Raw genomic sequence first — 22,850 nt, 5'->3', positions numbered from 1 at the left:
AAAAAATAATAAAAATTTGTGCATTTACATATTCGTAGCCGAGTGGTCAGGAGCGGGAGTGCAGTAGCACACGCTCTTTGAGTAGACCAGGGTTCAAGCCCCTGATTGCTAAATACGGTCGATCTGCCAACCTGCACTGGACCAGCGTGGCAGATTATGGTCCATTTCCCTCACCATGAATTGTTAAGGAGGCTTCCATCCTGCAGTGGGTTGATAATGGCTGCACTTTACTTTTTTTTTTTATATGTATATTTGTACAGGTATTTTACTTCAAATTTTATGTAGAAAAATTTTAAAGTAATTTTTTTAAATAATGTTCAATCATTTTTTGTTTTGTTTGTTGTGGTCTTTTTTTGCTACTAAAATTCCTTAACAATATCACTTTGATTATATTGCATTCTTCCTGTTTTCCTGTCTCCTCGTCCTAATTTTAGCGCTGGTTTCTTTTTGTTGATATTTTACTGTAAAAAATTGAGAAAAATAATAAATTGCACACATGGGTGTCAACAGAACATTTTCTGGGGGGGGGGGGCAAAGTTTGGAGACAAATAATTACATCAATAAATTTTTATTTAATTTTTTTTTCACAAGTAGATCACAAGTAGAATACAGTATTGCATCAATACAAAATCGACCTAATCTACCTGTTAATAAATCAACTTTTAAAAAACTGTTATATCTAGATTTATTAAAATACTGCTATGAAACAACAGGGATTACCTTTATTTTAGATATAGGAAGCTTCTTTTCCAACCAACTCTCCTAGTCCAACGCGCTAATAATTCTTTGGGAAGGCGATATCAATTTTACAAAACATGTGGAACATCTTCCCCACTGTCAGAACCGTAGGGTTCAGCCCCCTCGGTCTCAACATTGAGCGCTCAAGACTTCTGTCTTCAAACACCATACCTCTGGCAGCAAGGAAACCATTACGTGGATTGACATAAAATTAAATTTTTAGGTCTAAACCGCTTAATAACAGGGATTACCTTTATTCTTTCACCCAGATTTCTCTAACGACAGAAATAAATGAATTAACTAGAAGATTCTCAAATAGGGGTTACCCGCTAACCTAATATAAACAAAGTTAAAACAATAGCCCGTGAAAAAATAAATAACAACAACCTCACAACAAACATTGCACAAAAATCCAACAAGACCAAAATGCATTTCATCACCATTCTATGTCGAGTGCTGGTACAATAAACTTAACCAAATATGCAAGGGAACTGACATGAAAATCATAGCAAAACCTATGAACAAATTATACACATTCTTCAGAAATCGACCTTCAAACACAACATTCCAATCACAGCATGACCTGGTATACAGCATTCCATGCAAAAATTGCGACACTGTTTATATAGAATCTACCATGAAAGTGGCACAGCTTCGAGCAAAACAACACGAAGCTTCTGTGCAGGCGGGTCGTTCAAATGCATCGGAACTTTCGTTCCACACAATAAATGAACGACATTCATTCGGGTTTAATGAAACAAAAATTATAAATATTCAACACAACTACCACAAACTACTTATTGCGGAAACCTTAGAGATGAAACTACATGAAACTTCAATCAATATCCGTAGACCATTCCTACTGTCCGACAATTGGTCACTTATACACATGCGTGAAGAACAAACACTACAACATAAGACAAAAGTTTCAGATTAATTGTGAGTTGCTCTATTCCTGTGAACTTGACGCTCCGAAAATTTATAGTCCGACTTAAGGAATGTAGAGAATAAACCTCCCATATCCATTAAACTTTTTAGACCCCTAAATTTAACTCTAATATCAAGCTACAGGACCGAAGAAAATAATTGGTCCATATTTATTAAGCGGTTTAGACCTTCAAAATTTAATTTTATGTCAATCCACGTAATGGTTTCCTTGCTGCCAGAGGTATGGTGTTTGAAGACAGAAGTCTTGATCGCTCAATGTTGAGACCGAGGGGTCTGAACTATGGTTCTGACAGTGGGGAATATGTCCCACATGTTTTGTAAAATTGATATTGCCTTCCCAAAGAATTATTAGCACGTTGGACTAGGAGAGTTGGTTGGAAAAGAAGCTTCCTATATCTAAAATAAAGGTAATCCCTGTTGTTTCATAATATAACAGAATATAGGAATTATCGAGCACTTAATAGCTCTCTATTATCAAATCTATAAAATACTGCATACAAATATAACATGCCGGTTGAGGCATACCACATGTGGCTGTTCACAATGCTAAATATCATATTTAACAAATATGATATTTAGCATAATCTAAATAATACAAAATTAATAAATAAGTAGCTCAAAGAAATACACAAACATTTTGTAATTACTCCGGTTGACAAAGCTGCTTGCAGTTATGCGTAAGTCATATTACATAGAAATTATTAAAAATGAACTGCAGTCCAGTAGCACATACAAATACATAGCATCTTCCCCTAATGTAATAATCAAAAAACTAATAGCATTGCATAAAAAATTAAAATACAATAACCTAAAATATCTATTTATATAGGGTATACCTACATTTCATAAATCACCTATTGCATTTAGAAACATAACATCATGTAGAGATAGTTATGCTAAAATTCCAGGTAAAATGTTAGAAAAGTTACTAAAAACTATATTAAATAATGTAAATAAAACTATTATAATAAATAACAATTTACCGATTATAAATGCAATAAAAAATAACAATATTCAGCAAATACAAACATTTGACTTTAACCGTTTATTCACTTGTATCAATCTCGACAATTTAAAAGATGTTTCCAAAAATTATATTTGGAACATAAAAATGCTATAAAGTTTGATTTAACCTACTGTGATACTCTAATAAATTTATGTATTTTTAAGAATTACGTATATGACGGAACTTCGTTATACTTGCAAGTGAACGGCACCCCCTATGGGAAGTCCAGCATCCTGCATAATTGCAAACCTCTATCTATATTCTACAGAAAGAACATTCCAAGATAACCTACTTATGTTCAGATACATAGATGATCTATGTGGGTGTAATTGTCCGCATTTCATTCAGGATTACAGCAAATTATATCCAGAAGAACTTGTATTGGAAAACACTAACAGTTCTGATACTATAGCAAATTACCTGGATCTTCGTATAGAAATATTCCATAATAATATAGATGTAAACGTATATAATAAAAGAGATGCATTTAATTTCAATGTAGTCGGCCTTACAAACTGGAGATCTAATATATCAAAATCAGTGCATGCTAATATCATTTTATCCCAATGCCTGAGGATTGCTTCTATTTGCAGTAAAAACACAACCTGTGCAGCAAACATAATAGCATTGTACAATAAGTTGATAAATAATAATTTCCCTATCGCTTACCTGAAATACTACTTCAGGAAGGCGATAAATATAATTAATTTCAGAAATTTATTTTCTGGACCCATTGCTTCAATATAATTACCATAATTATGGATTTAGAGCCATGTATATTATGTACATAGGATACGCTTTGCTTTCTTGGTGTCTTACGGCTTAGAAAACTTGTACCCACTGGCCTGCAAATTATAGTGTATCATTTATTTTATTTTATCTTATCTTATCATCACACTGTATATACTTAAGTTCACGCTAAGGTGACATGCAAATTCAGCTCAGGGTCCGACTATAGAAACGGGTTTGCAATCCTGGGCATACCCGAGCTACCACTTATATCTTGTATTGTCTTTAAGCTGTCCTACACTCTTTGTTCTTATTTCTCCGAAATTATTAGGGTAATCCGAGGATGTAGGAGAAACTATTTCTTATTTGTACTGCTATATTTTCGCCTTTATGGAGTTCAGGTTCTATTATTCCTACTCTATTAGTTTTTATTCTTCTTACTATCTGCATGTTTCTCTTTGCGTTAACTTAACTTTAATTAATTAATTATTTTTACCATAACCATCACATAGGGGTCAGCACATATATACTCACTAGAGGGATTATTATTTCATAACGACTAGTTGTTACATTATATCCTGGATATGGTAGATATGCCTTATACTTTACATTTATTCTTATTTTAATTATTAAATTACATTCTCTATTGGGTCAACGATGTTCAATATATGCTTACATTTATAATATCTTTCTTTTGGTTATAAAAAATTTTTAACTACCTTTAATTGGTTTAGATTCAAATTACTTAATCTCAGAATGTTTATATACCTTAGCAGATATTGATCATTACAGAAACAGAGAACTCCTTGTCGTTTTTTGCCTTCAGTCTGGGTGGGTGGTTGGCCCCAGTTGAAGTCATCTAGATTTTGGATAGACAATGATAAGTTTTATGTGTGTATATATATATATATATATTTTTTTTTTATATATATTTATATCCCTTGCATTTCTTTAAATTAGCTTGGTATTGTCTGCTTGAATTAACTTCTATATTATTATCTTCAATATTATACAAAATATTTTATATATATATTTGTAATTAACCTTTTTTTTACAAATCAGAAAAAGATGAACCAAAATCAGGAACACGTGTTTTATTGCTGCAATAGATGAAACACGTTATAGTTTGTTCGATGGTTACCCTACCGAGGGCCGAAACTGGCCAACCTGTAATAAACGTTTAAGGCAGACAAAGTGTCCCATAGTCAAGGGTGTAAGGTTACCTACCTCAATCACTTTTACGATTATAATTAGTGGAATTTTTTCTTGATCCCAGGGGAGGACAAGTGCCTTGTTTGCCCCCCCCTCTGCAGACGCCCATGATTGCACAGCTTCAAGCTGAAACCAGATTCTTACTGAATCTGGAGCTAAACTAAACATAATATGAAATGAAAAGAACAAAATATGCCATTGAAAATTGGATTCACAGAAACGAACGACTAAACTCTATCACCCATGGTTTCCTAATCCAACACTTCACCAGATATATGAAGTAAAAAAACAGATAGAAATGCTCTTGTAACATAATAAAAATTTGTCTCGCATACTACCATTAATTTAAAAAAAAAAAATCAGCCTTTAAAATTATTACAGATGACTGACATTCTGGATAACCGACCTTCTACTGTTACAGTTACAGCAGAACACTGGTAACAGAGGTAATATCTAAGCAGAATTCAAATCATTTTTTTTAGAAATAATAAAAGAAAGCAGGCGCTTGTGATCCCAAGAGTGTTGGGTAAAACTCTGTCATTGAAAGCCATGTTGTTAAAATGCAGTGATTGTGGAACTAAGGAAAAGAAAGGAAGCACTGCTTCCACAGAATTGTCAGGTCCACTGTATTCAAAAAAAAAACTTATTCACTGTACTGAGCAAAATATCAGAATCAGTTTAAAGCACATTCATAATATCAGTATGGTATGTAGGCTTGAGTAAAGTTTCTTTATAATGTTATAAGTTATAGTTTGTAACTTCCTTAACCAGTTCCCATTTTGTTAAAAACATTTAGTCTCAATGAGAATTTTACAAATGTCCATTTCAGAAATGTGCTCTTGTAATCACCTTTATGGAAAAAAAAAAAAAAATTCCTTCTCTACTTTAACATAAGCTGTTTATAACAAAATCTGTTTTAGGAAGCTGTGGTCTCCTTTTGACTTGATAAAACCCCAACACACACACACACACACATGAAATGCTTATAAGCATTGCTAGAAATTGTTTCCTGGTAGTCCTTTCAGTAGCGCCTGCACTCGGAAACTGTGCTGATTTCCTATTTTGATAATAATCAACCAAGTATTCTATCTTCAAGGATTGGAATGATTATGGAAGCACAATGATAAAAAAAATTGGGTGTTTAGTGGATTTTATGTTCAAATGTGCATCCCACACAGCTGTTTTGAATAATAAAATTAAATAAATATAGCCATACTTGCCTAAGAGAATACCATGCTTGCAACTTTGATTTTATATTCTCGAAACTGAAAAAAACTTCTGGAAAGGAGTGTTTAAAGGTGAAGGATCTCCAGAGAATTATCTCCAGGCATGGTAAGATGTGTTCATGTGTATGTGTGCTTGTGTTTAAGGAAGGTACTTTGAGGGTACACTAAAGATTATCTTTAACACTAAAGATCAGATTTCAGAAACATTTTATAATAAATAAATAAATTTTCTGTTTATACTCCGGCATGACAACCAAGTCAGTAGAGTTTACAGTAAATCGTCAATACAAATATTTATCGTATTTAGTAGTCACGGGCTTGAACCCCGGTCTACTCAAGGAACGCGTGCTATGCACTCACGCTCCTGACCACTGGGCTATGTAATTTTTATTTTATTATAAAAAGGTACATTTCCTAAAAGTACAATAATTAAAGAAAAATTTGTATATGTGTGATTTCAGTTAGGTGGTACATATGCAAAACCAGTTATAGCACCTCCTGAAGTAGCTATTGGAGCAATTGGAAAAATTCAAGTAAGAAGTTTAAAATTGATTCGTAACATCATTTTGTTATTTCATATGCAGATGCAGTCAGATTCAAACTAAGTAAGAATATAATTTACATACATGAAAATTAATTTGCAATATTGTTAATATGAAAAAGAAAATGAAGAGAAAGTGTTAATGCATAGAGGGAATTGTCAAAGTAAGTTATAAAATAGGGTGCTCATTTCAAAAGTAAACTCAAAAAGAATCTAATATTATTTATTTATTATCAGAATAATTAACAAATAATAGTTTATAAACAATGCTGGAAGTGTCCTCCATGCAATACATACAAAGTTTTTGTCACTCCTGACTGTATTTTTTATAATGTGCTTGCTTTAAACTGCTGAATGCTATGTGGCTTGTTTTTACAAGCCACATAGCATTCAGCATTGTTTTAATAATCCCTGAAAAAAGAAGTCTGGGGATGTTAAATCAGGAGACATAGGTGGTCAAAGGCCTTATGATTCAATCTCCAAAAAACTTACAGCATTTTGGTGATTTAGCATGTGGTATAACAGATTTCCCCATCCTGTTGGAATCAGATGTCTCTTTCATTTTACTCTATCATTATGATTCTTTGGTAAACATCTGAGGTGACAGCCTATTCAAAAATTATGGGCCCAGCTAACCTTCTTCTAGATCTTTTGTTGGGCCCATAAGTATATGGGCCCAACAAAAGCATACACTAACTTTAAGATATGCCATCTTAAAGTTAGTGTATGCTACACCTGATGGTGTGGCATAAACTAACACCAATTTTTTTAGACATGTAATGTGATTTCCAAAAAAATGTACAGATTTTCAGTATTCTCCATACTCTCCAATTTTGAGAGTTGCTACCAACAGTGGCTGTTGATGTAGCCACTAAAACAATGCTTTATCAGTGGGCCCCAGGTGTGAAGCAGTTTTTTGCTTCACACAATTGATAGCCCATAGTTTACTAGTTCAGGAAGGAAATTAACCTACTTTTTTCCTTTTTCCATTCTTAATACTAATCCACCAGTTGGTTACAAGGTGGCTCTACTCCAAAGTATCAAAATGAAGCAAGCGACATCAATTCCCAGAATCCACTGGATTTTCAGACTAGAATGTAATAGGTTATAAACAGGACGAATCTGGTTCTCCCTATCTCACCAAAGTGTGAACAGACTGATGTAGATGGAATCTGTGACCCAACTTTCCTAATTATCAATTCAACCTATTGGAAAACTCTCCTTTTCTGGTACAAAAATTCCTAGAAAATGTAATAAGGTCTCTACTCTAAAGACACCTGAGATCAGGGGGACTTACTAGTTAAAATTTCCACTGCTAGACAATCTGAGAAAAGCTCACAATAGCTTGCCTCCCTGAATACACCAAAAGGCATCATTACCAAGTGGGAGCTGGATCAATCTATCAGACGAAGAACATGATTTGTTCAACAAATCATAAGAAAAAAAGAAGGTATGTTACATAATTCTTACCTTCAATAATCCCAGGCTGACAACAGCGATCAAGGCTGGCTACCTAAATTGTCATGTGAAAGCCTACATTCTGCATCCCTAATGTTGCTGCTAGTTTGGGCACTCACAGGCAGTCTGCAAGTAAGCAGCAGTGTGCAGTACATGTGGTTTACTGTGCATAACCAAACTGACTGCAAAGCCACAACACCAAATGTCTAAACTGCAAACAAGAACATCCTGCCTATTCAAGGGAATGTCTCCTCTGGAAACAAGAAAAAAAGAGATTATTATTAGCTACATGGTGCAAGGAAGCCTGAGGCTTATGCTGCACCAGCCAAAAAAAAAGAAAAATCTGTATTACCTTGAGAGAGAGAGAGAGAGAGAGAGAGAGAGAGAGAGAGAGAGAGAGAGAGAACAAGAGTCAGAAGTAGAAGGGAGTCACCAAGAAAGAGAAGAATGATGATATCCAGTTCAGGACCTTGGGTGTGCCAATCCCATACTCATCAGATGTGAGCCCCAACAATATTACAAAACTGAATATAATGCGACTTCACAGGAAGCCAAAAAATCCTACCAGTCCCAACCATAGACAAGCAAATATACGCTTAAGCAACCTTAAGAAAAGGAGTATCAGCAGCCACTCAAACGGCAGTAATCATCCCACTCAGCAAATTTAGATAGAAATGGAATTCTGAGAGATACACAGCATGGTTTTATAAAGGGAAAATCATTTTTGAAAAAAATCTGGTTAGCTATTTTTATGGGGTCACTCATGAGCTGGATTTAGGAAATAATTTTGACATTGTTTATTTAGATTTCAGCAAAGCATTTGACTCAGTCTCACATGAACGGTTACTTCATAAACTGGAACAGGTTGGAATCACAGGGAAAATAATCCTTAGATGGAAAGTAGGATAGCTTCAGGGTAGGATGCAGAGGGTTTTCTCAATAACCATTAATGATTATTCCTCAGATTGGGTTAATATAAGAAGTGGGGAGAGGGTCCCAAAGGATCAGTATTGGTACTACTGTTTTTGATTTTCTTAAATGACATTAATGATAATTAATGTCATTTAAATGATACATTTGCAGATGGTGTAAAGATCGGTATAGTAGTTAATGATCACTGCCAAGTAGAGCTTCTTCAGAATGACCTAGACAGACTTCAGGGATGGTCAGAAAAAAGTGGCAGCTATGCTGCCAAATGCACGGTCTTACACCTGGAGAACAGCAACTCCAAAATAACTTATGCACTTGGTGGAGTTGAACTAAAGTCAGTAGTGGATAGTTACCTATGGGAGGAAGGAAATGCATAGGTTGTCTATTTTCTTTTATTTATTTTATTATTATAATTTTACTGTGTTTTTTTTTTTTTTTTTTTGGCTGGTGTAGCATAAGCCTTATGCTGCGGTATTGGCGTGAGATAGTTGGAAACAAAGATATAAGGTAAGGTATGTTCGTGTCAGATGGCACCTGGGATTTCTCCCATATCCGTGTGTGGGCCATGTCTGTGCAGTGTGATGTGTTGTGCCCATTGTTTGTCCAGCTTATTGGCTGCCAGGCCCCTAGTGGGGCCCGACATTGCCCATACCTCGCCACGTGGAGGCTAGCTGGGTGTGTCCAGTATCAACAACAAGTTACTCTGGCAGGTCCTGCCACCTAGTTTCCTGGGATTTCAGTGGCTAGGACCTAAAAAAAAAAAAAAAAAAAAAAAAATCACACATTTGACATTAATGCTTAATGGGAATGCTGTTAGGAAATCGCTGGTTGAGGTTGAACACTAGAGAGGTGTTAAAAGGCCTAATTAGGTCGGGCAAAATTTTGATGTTATTAAATTTAGATGTGAGGCTATACACTAGATGAAAGATAATAATGTTAGTTGTCCCCTATTGGGACCCACCCTTGCTCACACTTTGCCACAAGGAGGCAGGTCAGGCACCCAGCAGATATAAAAAAAAAAAAAAAAAAAAAAAAGGAAGGGGTGTACACTAGAATTTGGCCGAAAGAGAATTACACGAAAGCCATAGAATTTGGACGTTGATTAGAATTTGGTGGCATTGTTAAGGGGTGTACTCAGTTGGTTTAGTGAGATAGCGGGAGAATGAAAACCTGGGGGGACAGATAGAAGAATAGGGACAATAGAGTGGGCATTCCCAAAGAGGTCAGTGGAGACAAGCCCACCAGGCGAGGTATGGGGGTCAGGCAGGTCTCTGTATCCTCCCCTTCCTGCTTGGGGGGAACTGGGTTAGAGTACCCAGTTCAGATCACCAAATGGCATGTCGGCTGCAAAGCCACAGAATGTCTTTGTCAGTGATGGTTGTCATGTCTATGTAGTGTCGAATCTGGTAAGAAGGTCAAGTGCAGATCCCGCTCTGGGGGTGGGATATGTTAGGAACCCACCAGGCGAAGGAGTGGAAAAGACACTTTATTCATAATCTGCATTATTACTCTACTTGCATTAATTTTTTTTCCTTTTATACTTTTTTTTCTTATAGTTTATATATATTTTTTTTTTTACTCACACTCATTCATCTTTTTTCTCAAACACCAGGGGAGAATGCAATGATGTGTAATGTAAATTTAAATACTAATTAAAACTAGGGTTAGTGTATACTTAGCTGTAGCATTTATGGTTTGTGTTCTTTTTCTCATACACTTACACTTTCATTTCATTTATTTGACTCTTGCTTTCTGCACTCTGGGCACCTCAACTTACTGCAATTCTTCAGTTGTGGTGCGGTACTAGCCGCAAGTTTTTTGCAGGGCCAGGAGAATACAGTGTCTGTGTGGTTAATAAATGTTTGTTAGTATATATAAAGTAATGTAAGTTATTCCCAATCTCGGCCGACCACATTTGCTCTTCCACTCGTTCCCATTCACTCTCTCTTTCCCTCATGCTAGGTCACTCTTTCTTTCACCAAAACCGCCATTTATTCCCTTTTCAGATAATTCCTAGTTCACTAAGTGCCCAACCTATTAATTCTGCCTTTCATTCTCATTCATTCATGCTACATTGCATCCCCTTGCTACTAGCTTACTGATATTTTTCAGCTAATCTGCTTCCTGGTTGCCTGTACATCTCCCTCCCCTACATGGTTACTTATTAGGTATGGGGCCCCAGGTTCCTACACATGGCAGGGTAGTCCCGGGGAGTTTTGTCATGTCAGGTTTCTGTCATGAATCATGTTTAAATCATCATCTGGGCATGGTGGGAAACTTGGGCAATTTTAACTATTGATTATTGTTTAATTGCTGGAGGGCTGAATTGCCATTCTTTGGATTGTTTTGTGCATTTCGAATACTTTCTATGTGAAAGATGTAAAGGCTTTAATTTTCCACTTCTATGATGAACATATGTTCTTCTCCCCTGGGAAGGGGGCCAATCTGTGATATTAGCTCTGTTCTGGGGATATCATATATTATACATTCATATAGAATATGTGCCCAGTCTTCACTCTCACCGCAGGTGCAGTTTGGGTCATCAGTCAGGCCTAAGGAGGTTAGTTTTGCCTTTAGGGAGCCGTGACCTGTCAATATAAATGTTGTAAAAAGTCCAGGGGCATACCACTTAGGTGGCTTTGGGCTAACCATTGACACCCATAGCAGAAACCGTTTAGTAACCAGACCTCTGGTTTCCTGCTCCCACTTTGTTTGCCATAGCTCATGGAGCTTTGTGGCTATTCTTTTTCTTTCAGCGTTGAAAGTGTTGGTTGTATCAAGGACTAGCCCCAGAAATTCTGTGGGTATGCTCTTTTTAAATCTATAACTTAAGCCTCTTTTGGCTACTTCCAGGTAAAGTGGGAGAGCTCCGGCCAGCAACTGTAGCACAGGTGTGCTTACTGTGTGACATGCTCTGGTAATAGTGAGTAGTATTGTCCTTTGTATCAATTCTAATTTATACCTATTTCTTACTATGGCTGAGCGGGTGAACCACGTATCAGCTCCATAGGTGATAACAGGTAGGAACATTGCACTGTATATGAATGCCAGGGTCTTTCTTTTGAGTCCCCAGTCTGCTCAACTGATCCTGGCAATCATGCCTGCATAATTTCTCACTTTTTTCGCCAAATAGATCAAATGAGGGAAAAAAGTTAATTTCGAAACAAAGACTACTCCAAGATATTTTAGTTCTGTTACCATTTTTATAGTGTTTGTGTTAATTTTGATTTGTGGACGTCTTCTTATGTCCAAATTGCCTTTTAGAAGTATTCGTTTGGTTTTTTCAGGCGGTATTTTGAGCATGTGCATTTGTGCCCACTCCTGCAGCTGCAAGAGGGCGGCATTTGATCTTTGCTCCACAACCACTCATGTGTTACAAGGAAAATCATGTCATCTGCAAAGGCCAGGCTTTCCATGGGGCCCAGATTCAAGGCCAGAAATTCGTACAGAACAATGTTCCAAAAAATAGGGCCAACAATTGAACCCTGCGGGCAGCATTTATTCACAGGGCGTGTCAATTCCTGGAACCTTGTGTGTACTGAGACACTTCTGTCTGTAAGGTAGCTGTTTATTACCTTATAGAGGTTTTGTGGGGCATTTGCCTGGTGGAATCTCCTAAGAACACTAGGCCACCAGATTAGCAGAAAAAGCACCAGAAAAATTAATAGCACTATATGATAACTGTATGACAGAAGGTATATTCCCAAAAATTTGGAAATTCCCAGAGTGAGTCAAATGCCCCAGCAAAGTCAATGGAACTTGCTAGCATATATTTCTCCTCTGTGTTTTTAACTGTTGTCAGTAGGTGGTGCATGGCATCCTCTGTAGAATTGCCTTGCTTAAAACCATACTGATGGTTGGAATGTAAACCTGCTTCTGCATAATATTGAGCTAATCTGTTATATATTAGTCTTTCATATATTTTCCGTAGTACAGGGAGTAGGGCTATTGGTCTATATGATTTGGGATCAGTAGGGATTTTTCACGGTTTTTGAGAATTAATCTTAACACTGCTTTTTTCCATACTTTTGGGAATATACCTTCCGTCACATGGTTATTATATAGTGCTATTTCCGCTAATTTTGATAATCTCAACCTCTAAGAGATCAAAACCTGAGCATTTGATTTTGGTTTTAGATAGTGCTATTTCTATTTCAGTTTGAATGATACTGTCTAGGATGTTTTTTACAGAATCCACTCAACACAGGGTTGGGGTTCCATCTGGTTTGACAGTAGTTTCTAAGACATCTCCTCTTGGCAGCTTGTTGGTCACTATTCTGTAGACAACTTCCCAAGGGTTATTGTTTCCAGTAGTTCCCACCAAATGCATCCAGCATTCCTTTTTCTTGTCTCTTATGAGGGCTGTATACTGATTCCTGAGAGATTCTATAAGAATCTCTCAGTGCATCCACCTGAACACTTCCCTATCCAGGTGCTTCCGCTATGCACTGCTGCTCCTTCCGTGGGAAGGAGCAGCAGTGCATAGCGCATGCTTCTTGATTAGACCGGGGTTTGAGCCTGTCACCACCAAATACGAAGGATGCAGAAAGGTCAGGGAATGACCACTGCATATTCCCGGAGCAATATGGCCTTAGTTGCTAATGCTCCTAAAAACCAAAACAACAACAAACAAACTTCCCTGAATCTATGACTGGTCCAGCCAGCATAGATTCTCTGTTCCCTCCATTCCTTTTGTTTTTTGTTGCTCTTTTCAGCAGAAACTCAGCAACAAATTCATCTATTGTCATTTCATTGTTAAAGTTTTTGAAGTAGATGTCCATCACGAATTCTTTTTCTATTACTGACACAGGTACATCAAGGATTATAATATTTGGGTTTTTCCCTTTTGGGTTTTCAGGGAGCAAGCCCAGTTTTTCCATCTCAGGATGGTTTTCTATTTTTCTTAGATCTTCTTTGGTTGCTACCTCGATCAGGACTCCATTATTCATAATTTTCCGCATGTTGTTTATCTTTTATTTCTCTCAGATGAGGCCTCAACTTTGTTACCACTGTGTCCTTAACTGCCTCACTGGTTTTTTGGGTAGAGTCACTTTTTTGCTTTCAGAATAATAATGTTGCTTTCCTTGTTTATATTAGGTTGCTTAGTAGCTATTTGTTTTGCTCTAGTTATGTCCTGTTTGCCATTAACCTTTGCACATTGGGCATAGGTTAATGTGTTCATTGTTTTATAGTTGTTCTTCTCCTCAGTTGTAATCTCTAATTTTGATTTTAACACTTGGTTCTCTGTGTTTAATTCAATCAGGCACTGCTCAAGCAGTGACCAACAGTTCACTATCTGCAGCTTAATTGCAGAAGTAATCCTGTTGGTATGCTTGTGCTATATTCTTCTAGATACATTCTGGTTTCCTTTGCCTGTTTGATTAGGGTTACCATCCGTCCTCTTTTAACTGGATTTGTCTGGATTTTCTGTCTAAAATTTTTGTCCGAGTGGATTTTTATAAATTCGTCTAAACGTCCGGATTTTTATATTATACGCCATTTTTTTTTTTTAATGCAAGCTCGACGAAAACTACTGAGTTACGTTATACAGAATCTTTTTCGGAATAGGAGACGATTCTTCAATTCGAATTTCTGTGTTGACAATTAGGCGGAAGACCCCGACGATGCTCAGTTTAGTGCATTGAGATTGTTACCAACCCATGCCTGCTTCAGAATTTATGCACATATAAATTTTATATAGTCTAGCAATACAGTATTTTGGTTTAGAGAGTAGATAACGCGTGAAGATCAGATGGTGTGCTAGAAAAAGATATATAAATTACACGAATTTCAGCATGTCAAATAAATATTGACAGTTAGTGGGACTGTTTTCTATAGAAATTGATTGCAGTATATGAAAACGTGGATTTGAGCTGTGTGCACACAATTGATTGATCGAAAGTTGCGTACTGTCGACTAAATTTGGTATACTTATCAACGATCCAATCAATAGGCAGACACTAGTTTATTTAATACCAAAGTTTACCCTTTTTTTTTATATACTGTTTTTCACTTTAATTACAAAAATATTTATTATCCATCTTTATACCTGTAGCTACTTTTCTGCAATTAGGTTAGTTTAGTTATTTTTTATTGTAAGTAGTGAAGCATAAAATTTATGCTTTATTATTTACAATAAAAATATTTATTATTATTTCAATTATAAAAATTAATATTATAAAGAAGTGCATGTTTACAGAAGAGATGAAAAACAAATTTCCATTATTTCCATATTTTGTATCTGGCCAAGAGGAATGGGAAGCTGAATGTAAAGTTTGCAGAATGGGGACTTTTGTTTCAGTTAGCCAATAAAGGGGTTGGTGATTTGAAGCATCACATTGAAACTGAAAAGCACAAGAAAGCAGTTCAAGGTGAGGCCTCTTCTGGAAAGATTACAGATTTTTTTTGTCAAAGCTGTCAGTAAAATAGAATATGATCTGGCTGCTGCAGAGGGTACCTTTTGCTTTTCACACTGTTAAACATCATAGTAGTTACAAATCAATGGATTGCACTTCTGTCATGTTAAAAAATGTATTTTTTGATTCTGAGATAGCAAAAAGATTTTCCTGAGCTAGAACCAAGACAGAAGCCATTGTAAACTTTGTACTTGCAAATCATTCTCTTAATGTTACTGTAAAAACTTTAAAAGAAAATAAAATTGCATACTGTGGGGTCTCAACTGATGGAAGTAATCATGGTTCTGAAAAAATCTTCCTATTAATTATTCAGTATTTTGATGTAAATGAAGGAGGGTTACAAACAAAATTAATTGAATTCCAGAAGATGCCTAATGAGACTGCAGATACCATTTCTACATATGTTAAAGAAACTCTTGAAAACAATGGTTTGTGTCAAAAATGTATTGCATTCACTGGGGACAGTTGCAATACAATGTTTGGAGGACTGAGACGAAATGAAGAACGGAATAATGTCTTTGCAAAATTAAAGAAATTGTTGCATAACAAGACTTTGATTGGAGTGGGCTGCCCTGCACATATTTTGAACAATTTGCTTCAGAATGCCAGAGAACTTTGGGAAGTTGATATAGAGAACATTGTTTTTAAAATTTACCAGTATTTTCATAATTATACAGTCCAGACTGAAGAGATTAAGGAATACTGTAAGTTTGTTGAGATTGAATATAGACAGCTCCTTTCTCACAGCAAGACGAGATGGCTTTCATTATTTCCAAGCATCACAAGGCTCATAGATATGTTTCCAGCTTTACAGGCTTATTTTCTGTCCCAAGAAAAATCTCCCATTGTGATTAAAAGGTTCTTTGAAAATGGATTTAGTGAGATTCATCTTTGGTTCATGCAATCACTTATGAGTGTATTCCATATACACATACAACGAATTGAAAGGGAAAGTAACTCAGCTGCAGAAGTGCTAGATGTCTTAGTCTCAGTGAAAGAAATTATCTCGAAACGGATGGATCACAACTTCATGCCATTAAGGGGAAATGCTATACAAAAAAACATGATGAAGGACTTGTACTTGAATGTGAGAAATTTTCTAGTGATACAAAAAGTCTGTATAGAGATTGCATGGAATATTTAGATAAGTGGCTTCACCATGTGGAATCCATTTCCTGTTTTATGTGGATGAAAATGGATGCAGTACCAAGCTGGAATGATGTAGAATGTTCTATTTCCTACTTGATTGACAAAGGGGTAACAATTGATGATGTTAAGTGTTTTGACCAATTTAACAATTTGAAGAAATTTTTTGAGGGTCAAATGCACGCTTATACATAAAAAGTGGGCCAAATATTTTAGTAATTCACAAAATATTGAATTCCATTCAGAATTGTTGAAAATTGCCCAGTTTTTCTTTGCAATTCCTCCTCACAATGCAAATGTAGAGTATTCTCTCTAATGCAAAGTCAGTGGACGAAAGAAAGGAATAGGTTAAATGTCAATTCTGTAAAAGGTATTTTGTTTTTGCAGTACAATTTCAAACATATGTCATGCGTTGATTTTGGAATTGGTGAAAGAAATAAAAGAGGTGAAAGACTTGTGGAATTTGCAGAATCTCAAGGAATGTCAGTAATGAATACTTTTTTACACATATTTGAGAGGCAATCCAGAGCTATTGAAAGAAATAATTTCTCAAGACAAATATAAATGTACTAATCCTAAACATTAGTAAATGTGGTTTACATTGTCTTTATTTTATTATTTGCATAATATATTTGTCCTCTTTTTTAATCCAAGATGAACTTTTTGTCCTCTTTTATTCGCCGCAAAACATGTAAATGTCTTCTTTTTATGAGTGCAGAAGATGGTAACCCTATGTTTGATAGCGTCAGCTAAATTTGTTAAGTAGTCTAGTTTTAGTTCTTGTTCTGTCTTTTGTTGCATCTCTGGAATTTCTATAGTTTCTTGATTTTTCCCTCTCCTGCCCTTCTTAATACTGAGGAGGCCAGCTATCCAGTTCATTACCATTTTCCTCATTAGTAGGGGCTTTCTCACTGAGCACTCTAGCTTCATTTTCAGAGGAGTCTTTTAAGTCATTGTTCAGAATTTTGTCATTATTTGATTTTTCAGTCATAATTTCTGAATTAAGTTCACTTTGGAGTACTTATTTCCAGTGTAGGCCCACTAGAAGTCAAAATCGCGATTTTTCAGTTTTCACGGGAAACGCCAGTAGACTATACTTAGCTTATAAGAGAAAACTCTCTTATAAGCTAAATATAAGTTTATTCTGGCACTAGCATTATATTTTCCATACAAAATAACCTTATCACAAGCAGTCTGAAGTATAATATATTCAAAATTTTTGGACTTTTGAGATCAGTACTCAAATCAGTGGCTACGCCCAGTAGGTTCGCTGGTGCTATAGCAAGCAAAAATAGGCAAATACAATCACAAAAAATTTTCTTACCCGACTTAATTTACTTACCTTCATCTCTGATACTCTTCAAACCTGAAAAATCCATGTCGTAATACTTGAATAAATCGAAGATCGCGCAATATCGTCATCAATCGCCGTCCGCCGTTTACATCAAGTGGAGCGTCGTGCAGATGCGTCCGTAGACTTCTGCGACCGCAGCGCCCTTATCAAAGATATAATGAGAGCCTCTCATGCAAATGGAATGGGCAAGTAAGCGTGCATGTCTTATTTTAATTTGCCTCTAATTGATTGGAGCAAATGGGTAGGAAACTTCACAGGGGGACAAAAGTTTTAAATCACCTAGATGATTTTTATTTGTACCAGCATGTCAGGAAAAGGGGACTTAGAAGGGAACAGGTATCCTGTGTGTTATCAGACACTCAGCCTAAAACACTGATGGATCCAATATCTCTCTATTACAGAAGATTTAGGAGAAGTCCGGTTGGCCTGCCTCCCTAAAATCCACTCATGCACACCTTCTCGATGGTAAGCCCTGTTATGTCACTTAGGTGGCAACGAACGTGTAGAGTGGTTCCCTTCAAGACGCCTGGTCAGCGTGAAGAGGAAAAGACCAAACCCTCCAGCAATGAGAGCACAACAATACAAATGGCTCTCAGTCCCCAGCAGCTTTCACTCTCCCTCTTACGGCAGCGAGAGGATCAGAGTGGAAGCAGAGGGTGCTAAGAATCTCTGGGTACGACCAGGCTGCCATGCACGGAAATTGAACTTGGCCTGTTATAAACGTACGATCACTCATCGGTGAAGACAGGATATTAGAGCTGGAAAAGGAATTAGAAAATGTGAATTCGAATATCATCGGTTTGGCTGAAACAAGAAGAAGAAATGAATCACTTATAAGTTTATCAAGTGGAAATCTGCTGTACACCAATGGAAACAGTGAAAGGAGTGAAGGTGGAGTTGGGTTTCTGGTCCATAAAGATTTTAAAAACAACATTTTGGAATTCAAAAGTACATCACCAAGGGTGTCAAGACTAATACTCAAGATTTCTAAGAGGTACAAGCTAAAGATTATAATGATTTATGCACCAACATCGAGCCATGATGATGAAGAGGTTGAAGAAATGTACACTAAAATTGAGAGTCTTCTAGATGAGCAGAAAACCCACTACACTATTATTATGGGGGACTTCAATGCTAAGGTTGGAAAAAGGCAAAACAGTGCAGAAAGAGGAACTATAGGAAATTTTGGAATTGGTGAAAGAAATAAAAGAGGTGAAAGACTTGTGGAATTTGCAGAATCTCAAGGAATGTCAGTAATGAACACTTTTTTCAAGAAAAGGGTGAACAGAAAGTGGACATGGAAGAGTCCAAATGGATTAACAACTAATGAAATCGACTTCATCCTCACTAACAGAAGATATATTGTGAATGATGTTACCATCCTGAATAAGGTAAATGTTGGAAGTGATCACAGAATGGTAAGATGTACACTTGATATAGATGTAGGAAAGGAAAGGAAAAAACTGACTCGAGTAAATAATACAAAGGTCTTTGAAATAACAGAGGAGGAGAAAAGGCAGTATGTACTGGAACTTAAGAACAAGTTTGAGTTTCTGCAGACTGCTCAGGACCAAGATATCGACGAGGAATATTACAACTTTCTGAAAGTGATAAAGCCCAAGAAACCTATAGGGAAACAGAAATCCAAAGAAGAAAAAATTAGTCAAGAAACACTTGTCATGATGAACCAAAGACGACAAATGAAGAGCAAGAAAAACACTGACAGGGAGAAAATTGAATATACTGAGTTATGCAAAGCCATTAGAAAGAGACTCAGAGAGGACATAAGAAGATTTAACACAAGAAAAGTAGAACAAGCATTAAGGGAAAACAAAGGATTTAAATCAGCAGCCATGAGCAGTAATATAGAAAGTCAAATGATACTGAAACTGAAGAATAGCGATGGTGTACTTATAAACAGCAGAGAAGGCATAATTCAAATAGCAGAAGACTACTATAGAGAATTATACAAGGAGCGAGGGAATGATACCAGCAATGGGGAAGATGGATTGCAAAGTAGCAACACATACGACATACCCGATATTCTTCCTGATGAGGTAGAACATGCATTGAAGAAAATGAAAAATCGGAAAGCCCCGGGGGAAGATGAAGTTACTGTAGAGTTGTTAAAATTGGGAGGAAGAGACATAACACAAAAACTGGCAAGGCTCTTCACAAAGTGCATTAGAAAAGGTGTGATGCCTAAGCAGTGGAATAATGCAATCATAGTTTTGCTGCATAAGAAAGGAGATAAATCAGAAATTGGAAATTATAGACCAATTAGCTTGTTATCCCAAATCTACAAGTTGTTCACAAGGGTCATTACTAACAGATTAGAAAGAATACTTGATGAGAATCAACCGAAAGAGCAAGCTGGCTTTAGGACAGGATTCTCAACTATGGATCACCTTCATGTAATATCACAGCTAATGGAGAAAGCAAATGAATATAAAACACCATTATGCCTGGCATTTGTGGATTATGAAAAGGCATTTGACTCCATACAGCATAAGGCAATGTTTCGGGCACTAGAATGACAAGGCATAGATACTCCATATATTATGATTTTGAAGAAAATATATGAGAGTGCTACATCCTTTATTAGACTAGACAAAGACAGTAGGAAATTTAAAATCGAGAAAGGAGTTCGACAAGGAGACACAATATCTCCGAAGCTGTTTACTGCTGCCCTTGAGGAAGCTTTCAGAAGATTAGACTGGTCGCAGCAGAAAGGAGTCAGTGTGAACGGAGAGTACCTAAACCATTTACGATTTGCAGATGACATTGTGGTCATAAGCCACGATCCCAAAGAATTAGAGGAAAATCTTAATCAGTTATGCACAGTTAGTAAGGATTTTGGACTAAAGATGAATATGGCTAAAACAAAAGTAGTGATGAACAAGTATGCCACAGAAAGGGAAATAATGATTGAAGGAGCAGTAATTGAAAAGGTGGAGTCATATACTTATCTGGGACAAGTTATTAGCTGTAATAATGATAAATGGCTGGAAGTCAAGAGAAGAATAAATTTTGGATGGATAGCATTCAGGAAATATAGTCACATACTGAAGAGCAATATCCTAGTTTGTCTGAAACGTAAAATAATGAATCAATGTATACTCCCCACCATGACTTATGGAAGTGAAACTTGGGCACTCACCAAAAGAATGGAAGAGAAGCTAAGAACTACACAGCGAAGAATGGAACGAATTATATTGGGAATCAGACTGTTAGATAAGAAGAGAAACACATGGATTAGGCAGCAAACTCAAGTAAAGGACATTCTTATCAAAACTAAAGAACTAAAATGGTCTTGGGCAGGACACATAGCTCGAAGACATGATGACAGATGGACTAAGAAAATAACAGAATGGTACCCAAGAGGAGCTAGAAGAAAACCCGGAAGACAAAGGCGGAGATGGATAGATGAAATTCATGAGTTTGTGGGTAGTAAATGGATGGCCAGTGCTCAAAACAGAAGGAACTGGAAAGTTGCTGGAGAGGCCTTCATCCTGCAGTGGATTGAAAATGGATGATGATGATGTCAGGAAAAGAATATTCTATACTTCATCATCACCCATGAACCAGATGACATAATAGGTCTGACAGTAAAGGAAACGGTAGTAGGAAGTGATCTTCTACTGTGGACGATGAAGAGAGAGGTAGCAGTAGTTAAAGGCAGTGGTTAAAGGAAATGGGTTATAATTTAAGAAAAGGAAATTCCTAAGGTGCTACGAGGCCTATATTAACTGGGTAGATATTGCACAGAGAGCGAATACAATTGAATTATGGTATACCTTTAAAACATTAATCACAGAAGCCTTGAATGTGTATATACCATTAAAAAAATACTCCATGAAGAGGATTTCAAGTTGGATGAATAATAAAATTGCCAGATTACTTGAGCAGAAAAAGACAGCATGGAAGGGTTACAGAGCAATAAAAAGTAATGAAGACTATAACAGCTACAAAGTGATCTGTAATAGTGCCACAGAAAAGGTTAAGCTAGCAAAAAGAGATTATGAGAAATCGATGGCAAAGAGTGGGGATAAGGAATTCTTCACATATATAAATGCAAAAAAGAGAAGGATAAACCAGATCAGAACCTTATTTAATAGACACGGGATAGTATTACATACCCAGCATCGATATTTATAGAAGAAAAATCCCTTATGTCAAAAAGAAATTATGGGAGTGAAGTAGAAAAATATGTAATTAATAATATTGAAATTAATTTCACGAGTATTTAATGAAAAAACATTCGAGCCTACAGGCCAGTAAGGCTCCTGGGGTTGATGGCATATACTGATTGGCAATCTGTTCAAATGATATACAAGCTACTGTCCCTTGTACTATGGCTTCCTGGACATCTCAACATGGCAAAAAAAAAAAAAAAATCCCAATGGAACATATTGAAATTGAATGTGTTACTGACAACCCAATACGCACAATTCACCCTGTTGTATACAGATGGATCTGAATCTGACAGTAATGTTAGTGAAGGAGCAGTTCCCCCTCAATATCACCCTAGCTAAGAAACTTGCAATTAATTGTAGAGCTTCACTACAGAACTCTGTGCAATTATCACAGCATTAAATTTCATATGCTAAATTTCATATTCAATCAGACTATACAGTGGAAGAACAAAAAGAATGATAAAAGAAAAAAAGGAAAAATGCATTAGTAATCATAATCTATTAATAATAATAATCCATTAAGAATAATCCTACAGATATGGGATAATATAACTAAATGTAAATAGGCAGTGCATCACCTTCTGCTTGATCGCTGATCAAAGCCTATCCTAGAAAACAAGTGTGCAGGTTTAGCTGCCAAAACTGCAAGTAACACCATTGATTCCTCCTTCAGTGTACCACCCTCAGATTACAATTTTATTATTAAACAGCAATGTGAAACAAACTAGCAATGAATTTGGGAAAACCAAACCAACAACAACTTATTACATATAACTTGAGTCCTGAAAACAGGGAAATCCAGCATCAGAGAGAACAGCCAAGAAGAAGTTATACTCACTAAACTATTAGATCACACCTACCTAACTCATCTGTATATACTTAAAACCAATCCAAATTGTAATACACAGTTCATAATCTACTTATGGATTTCCCATACAGACTAAGAACAT

At 36.3% G+C, this 22,850-nt stretch overlaps 1 protein-coding gene across 3 annotated transcripts in view; it reads left to right on the top strand.

Annotated features, from left to right (window-relative positions):
* Dbct (Dihydrolipoamide branched chain transacylase E2) overlaps positions 1-22,850 on the top strand; it is a 561,035-nt gene that overhangs the window by 520,008 nt on the left and 18,177 nt on the right. For 2 of the 3 annotated variants that reach the window (XM_090372955.1, XM_090372953.1), the window contains exon 10: positions 6,321-6,392. The exons of the other annotated variant lie outside the window; for it this stretch is intronic. In XM_090372955.1, the coding sequence (XP_090229081.1) occupies positions 6,321-6,392 (72 nt within the window). The remainder of the gene's footprint in view (positions 1-6,320; positions 6,393-22,850) is intronic. 3 annotated transcript variants of the gene reach the window in all.

This window comes from Mastigoproctus giganteus, chromosome 4 (assembly GCF_048544385.1).
Source record: "Mastigoproctus giganteus isolate SK-2022 chromosome 4, ASM4854438v1, whole genome shotgun sequence".
NCBI classification, from domain to species: Eukaryota; Metazoa; Arthropoda; class Arachnida; order Uropygi; family Thelyphonidae; genus Mastigoproctus; species Mastigoproctus giganteus.
This window is presented reverse-complemented; position numbering and strand designations above follow the sequence as displayed.